This window comes from Eurypyga helias, unplaced genomic scaffold, assembly GCF_000690775.1.
Source record: "Eurypyga helias isolate BGI_N326 unplaced genomic scaffold, ASM69077v1 scaffold40491, whole genome shotgun sequence".
NCBI lineage: Eukaryota > Metazoa > Chordata > Aves > Eurypygiformes > Eurypygidae > Eurypyga > Eurypyga helias.
In genome coordinates this window covers 469-6,441 of record NW_010230901.1, presented here as the reverse complement: position 1 = coordinate 6,441, position 5,973 = coordinate 469, and the positions used below count along the sequence as shown (strand labels likewise).

General features: G+C 40.5%; 1 protein-coding gene across 1 annotated transcript; it reads right to left on the bottom strand.

Moving 5' to 3' along the window:
- Positions 1-253: 253 nt before the first annotated feature.
- LSM6 (LSM6 homolog, U6 small nuclear RNA associated (S. cerevisiae)) lies at positions 254-5,758 on the bottom strand. Its single transcript, XM_010160890.1, has 3 exons — positions 5,614-5,758; positions 2,019-2,132; positions 254-525 (listed from the first exon to the last, which is right to left on the bottom strand). The coding sequence occupies exons 1-3, from the start codon at positions 5,750-5,752 to the stop codon at positions 491-493; spliced, it is 288 nt and encodes a 95-aa protein (XP_010159192.1). The 5' UTR covers positions 5,753-5,758; the 3' UTR covers positions 254-490.
- Between the last annotated feature and the right edge of the window lie 215 nt (positions 5,759-5,973).

Below are 5,973 nucleotides of genomic sequence, written 5' to 3'. Positions count from 1 at the left end.
ATTCAGGATTTTTTGGACAGCTGAACTTTTTACCCGATGACTCTTACTAGACTGGCATTTAAAGCTGACCCTGTGTTTTCCAAAAGGGACAGGTCACTGTCGCCAAAACATTAGCATTTCCCTTCCCAACATTAGTTACACTATTGTTCTGCCATCAGTACAAGGCTGTGATTTGCAATTACTCCATGCCTGCTTACCTTCCAATCAGTATTTCCATAACTGTTAGCATAATTAAACGAGCTGTTGCTTTGAATTAGTCTTGTGGCACTATTACATGCTTCGCTTTTATTTTTTTTTCTGTACAGTGGAACAAAGCAATGCCTTGAAACAAAAACACTCAGGAAGTTTATACTGGTTTACATTTAGTAAAAAAAAATACCCCACATTTAAACACTTGTGCATTCCACCTGTGGATTATTAACTACAAATCAAATAGGACTCATGGCTTTGAAGAGGTTGACAAGTACAAAACAGCCTCCTTCTGGCATCTTCACATCCTCCTCTTCTGTGTGCTTATGTATAATACTGAAAAGGAGAAAGTGGCACACGTTAGGAGGGCCCTAGTAAATAATGTGCAGAAGCCTGTTTATTTAAAACATCTTATTTCTGTGTCTTGTAAAACAACAGGGTAATGAATCCCATTCAGCATGAACAAAGTCAGGAAACTTTTAAGTCCAGGTTTCAAGGAATGCTGTCAAATTTACACGAGGTATTACTTCGGTTCAGTATTTATTATATTCATAGCCAAACTACACTCCAGCAGATGCAGGCTGAACAGAGGAAGAATAAAGCCAGCTACCCTGCAGCATTACTGAGGGGAGCAGCAGAGAGTTTCTAAGCAGCAGGATTACGGGTGTCAGACACTAATGCTATGAGCTTCCAACAAAAGCTGGGAATCATAAGCACTGAAGGCAAAGCTAATGATTGCCTATGAAGCAGCAGACATATTCCACCTGCTTGGCTGGTGATATCCCCAGAACAGATCCATGCACAACATGAAACTGCATCATGCTCCTAAACCTGGGATGCCTTAAATTCTCTGCTCAGACTGTTCCTCTCATCCATTTGTTATAACTTTTATAATAGATTCTTATTTCCATAATTGATTCTCCAGCTGCAATGTCACTGCACTCCTTAGCATAATAATCCAAGTTCCTTGCAAAAAGCATTTGGCCTCACTCAAGGATGATTTCTCCTACCAAAATGCTCTCTCACACTGGTGCCACATTTAACTCTTTCTGTAACATGTGATTCAGTTCTTTCTTTTTATTCCCACCTTCCTTCCTGTCTTCTCAAGTAAATTGGTCAAACTCTGCTTCATTTACCTTCTCTACAAGTCTCTTCACATCTGACTTGCGAACCTTTTCTATTTTTAGATACTCTTCTCCCTGGCATGTCCTGATATTACAGTCTTAACTGATACCACAGACTCATTTCAGGAGCCTGGGATTGTCCTTGCAGTGCACGAAAATCCACCTACTGCACCGGGACATTGAAAGGCTCAGTAGTAATGTACAAGTGATTTTTCTTGACTGGTGGTAAACTCTTTACCAGTAAAGATGAATCTCAGTACTACTAAACAACAATCAATCAGGTGCGGTCAACTGCATCACAAGGAAACATTGCAGTGTCATCAGTATCTGTACTGTATCATGAATTCACGTAGCAGTTTGCCTAGCAAAACACAAACTCCTACGGAGCAGATGCCATCTGCACAGGCAGTAAGTGCAAAAGAGTAAACCTCTCAAATGACAGGAAATAAGCTCTAAGGAATGCTAGAAAAGAGTTTGCTTCTCTAAATGAGCTTCAAGTTCAGAGGCAAAAAGGGCCACAGGAATGCGGAAAAGCACAGATGCTGAAAAGTGAAACTGTAAAAAGTAAATAAGGGAAGGTTTCAAAGAAAGCCTAAAAACTAGTAATCTTACAGGCAGCCTGCTTACACCTCAGCCACTCCTCAGATTCAGAAGTAACTATCAAAACACAATCTTCTAATGAGCAATAACATAAGGAGGAGTTACCATTATTTCCTCGGATAAATGCGTCCCCGTACTTGTTCTTTAATTGTCCATTTACATATTCTTCCGTCTGTTCCAGGGCTATATTCATATACCCATCCAGGCAAGCCAGGACACCTGAAGATAGTGACAGTTTGAAAGTGAATCAGCCTAAATGTATTTAAAAATAAACAAAAAATGCATGGTGTCTGAATAGTACCGGAGAAAAAAAGCCCAACGTATCTTCAGAGCAAACTGAAAGCCTGAGCTTGGCCTGGTGTGTCAGTAGATCAGAGTATTCTTCAAAGCATTAAGCTGGGAGTGAGGATTGCCAGGCACTCTAGTAGCAACTTTATCAGCTGATTTAAGTGGGGGTGGGGAAAGAAGTCATTAAGGCATGATTTTCAAAAGGTTTCTGATTTTGAAAGTTTAAGTTGTCCCTTCTCACTTGCGTTTTAAGCCACACACCTGAAAAGAACCTGTGATGCTCCCTGTAACTGGCTAACCCCAGGACAAGGCTATATAAATCCAGTTCTCATCCAAACCTGTGAGGGAGATGGCTGAAAACCATGGCTTTAATGAAGGACACCACAAGGACTTGTTCATATTTATCTTCATGCTTACCGATGTAAGCATGAAGAACATTGGCTGCAAGTCTGTATTTGGATGTAAACAAAACTCGTTTTCAACAGGCAAGGGGTTTACAAACAACACTGTAATCTTACGCAGCCTAATTTTAATTTTGCTGTAATTAACGCAACTCGAAAAAAACCTCCACCATTTGTAATATTAGATGTTCTTTCGATCAGGAAAATATGCATGAGTAGCACTGATTTAAGACACGTATTAATGCTGTCACCCCTCGCAGGCCCTGCTGAAGGCTGTACCTTATTCACACTGTACACCCTCTGTGCTGGCAGCATGATGGCATTTTTCCATTCAAAATCACTCCTCAGTCTCCACACCCACCCGTAAGATCAGAACTATGGCCGTCGGTAGATCTAACTCGCCTGATCAACAGACAGACTGTTCATGTAAGTAACTGAACGTGGGCATTAACAGATGTAAGGAATTGCTCGGAGAATGCGATCCGATCTGTTAATCGTGCAGATAAATGCAGCTTTTCACAAGTGGTTTTATTATCTCCATCCTGCATGTGCATTTTCCTGACCTTCTCCTTGCACACACAGACACCACCAGTAAAATAGATATTCCTCTGTTTGAAAAATACCTGATCTAGTTACCTGGCGTTAAAACTTGAAATACTGGCTGTACCTGGGAGGAGGAGCAAACTCTGGTCTGAGAAGCCTCCTCTAGGACATGTTCCTATTTTTCAGAAGTGTTACCCTAATATCTTCCATTAAATAATTAGGAATTCAAGTTCTCCTGTCAACCTGTAATGGTTTGAGGATTACTTTCCTTAAGTTTTAGTTTATTCTGTTTCCACACAAATAGAAAAACTTGACTGCTCACTAAGTATTACTAAATGCACCAAAAAACTCAAACCAAAGTCAGAACCTTTTCACTTCAGTAATCCCAAGTGCTCCACATAACGATAGAAAACAAAAAAAACGTTTGCCCAAAACTAAAATGGGACTGTGTGGATTTCCTTAAGCTACCACTTAGCGGGCCACAAATGCAGTATTTTCAAACTCTTTTGTTCCTAGTGTGCATTCATGGTAGTTTCATTCTCTTCCTCCTCTTCTTTGTGTTTATTCCCAAGGTACTAATGGCATCAAATATTCTCACTGTCCACCCTGGCTAGTCCTTTATCTGTTTTATCTGTATGTGACATTTTAATGTGCACATCCATCTCTACACACAGAAATCCTACGTATTTATCACTGATGGCTTTCCCAGGGCTTCTTCCCTCAGACGTACACAGCACTTGCCAGCCAATCAAGCCATTTTATGGTTACACATCCACACTTGCACTAGGCTGCCTTTGTGCGTACGGTGGCTCGGAGCGTGGAGGCCCAGACATAAAATTAGCCAGGCGGACAAGAGGAAGAATCTAGGCAGATCTGCAACAACAGGCTGAGGTTCTGGCTTTTTTAATGTTTGGCTTTTACAAATGTTGGTCAAATTTCTGCAGAAAGCAACCTGAGTGCACATTTTTTTACATGAGAACAGTATACAGGTTAACTGCAGGATGGCATCAGGTTGGGGTGGGGGACTCCAGTAACCACTAAGTGTTCAAAGGATCTATGGCTTAATCCCTGGTAAGTCTGATTGTAGCCATGTTCAATTAGCCTTGCTGAGGGGAAAGCTGAGTAATTTATCTGCAGCAGTTACCAGTGGACCTTCCTGAGCAGAAGGTACCAATGTTCTCAAAGAAAATAGAAAGTTCATCCAATAAACCAAATGTGGTTTGGCCCTGCCTTGAGTGTTCCTTTTAGGGAAATGATGACTTGCTTTAATTGACTTCAATCACCTGTCACTACATTCCAGAAAGAATTTAGAGGCCAAAGCCTGATGAGGAGCAGTGAAGTTTTTAAGCCACCTGAAGTGCTCAGGCAATGTGGTTCTCAAAGAACTGACAGCACACAAATTTTGTGAGGTGAGAGATGCTAAAGAGGAACAGCAAGGGTTAGGAAGGCACTACTTGCTCTGTCAGTGAACAACAACAATTTAAAACTGTCATAATACAAAGACCCGTTGTCACAGCACAAACAAGACTCAAGTGCCAAGCTGAGCCAATTAAATTAAACCTATCTGAAGCAGTGATCATATATATCGCCGTGTAAACCGTAAAGTTTAAATGATTCCAAAGTAAAAGGTCTAAATTGTGCACAACAGGAGATACATGACAGTTTTAAGTTTGGATACTACTAAAAAAATTGGACAGGCCAGTAGTCTTAGGCTAATGGAAGTAGGACCAGGACATTTCACTGAACAGAGAAGTTTATTAGTTAAAAGGTTTAAAAACTTATACTTTAAATATAATCTTACATACATTGCAAGAATATATACAGATAGGCAGAAGAGTTCTGGAATAAAACTGCTGGACTCTGTTAAAATGAACTGGGCACACAGCAGCCAAAGCCACACTAAGTTTTCTCCTGTATCTATGTGAGTCTTGATAGAGCACACCTAGGCAGTTGTTTAACCAAGAATGTAATTAACTCTCTCATCCCTTGTGTAAGAGCAGACTTTTGACTGACGGCACAATTTACTTTCTGAAGCTCTTCTGGACCAAGGTCTATACTAGGAATGGGAGAACAGGCAGGTGAATAAAAGGGTGGTTCCAACAAGGGTTGCCTTCAGAGCACTGAAAAGGGGACTGCCTGGCCATTTCAGGAATTGTAATTTCAGATAATCTTTACAAATATCACTTTGGAAACTCAGAATCATCCCCAGACTCCAGTCAAACCATCAGTGGCCAAGGATACTAATGATTCAGACAAGTAATTTTAACTTCGAAATCCAACATTAACCTCCTTATCATCAGTTTTTCCAGAGCTGATTTTCTGTTTTTAATGTCACCATTCCGAGATCTATATTCACATACCTCAAGATTCTGGATCACGCTGTTTCACTTTTCAAAAGCAAAGCACCTGTTCCAGCCTCCCCCAAAAAAATTACTTCAGTCAGTGTGAGAGACAGATGGAAAACTCACCTCGATAATCAACTCCAGAATTTAATTTTACGACGACTGGCCTTCCAATGATTTGTTTTAGAAAGTCACTAGGGGTTTGCTTCCGTAGACTCATCTTTATCTTCTCTGGTAAAGTGGGAAGAGAAGTGAAAGAAAACATTTGGATAAGCAACCTGCTCACATATGGTGTTTAAACACTCAGTACACACAGGCAGTCCCCTGATACTCAATACTTTCTTTTTGGAGAAAATATCAAAGGAGATAAAAGCAAAACCTTAATGCTGGAGGTGGAGAGACAGAGCTCCTAGAGCTATAGCATTACACTTCCCCTTTGGCGTTTTTAGAACTTCTGAAATTATTAATAAGAATCCTTGTTTGCCA

Coding starts and splice junctions, on each gene's coding strand:
- LSM6 (XM_010160890.1), bottom strand. CDS start 5,752: ATGTTTTCTTTCACTTCTCTTCCCACTTTACCAGAGAAGATAAAGATG. Junction 2,133..5,613: donor TTCTGGAGTTGATTATCGAG/GTGAGTTTTCCA, acceptor CACTATCTTCAG/GTGTCCTGGCTTGCCTGGAT. Junction 526..2,018: donor ATTTATCCGAGGAAATAATG/GTAACTCCTCCT, acceptor TCTCCTTTTCAG/TATTATACATAAGCACACAG.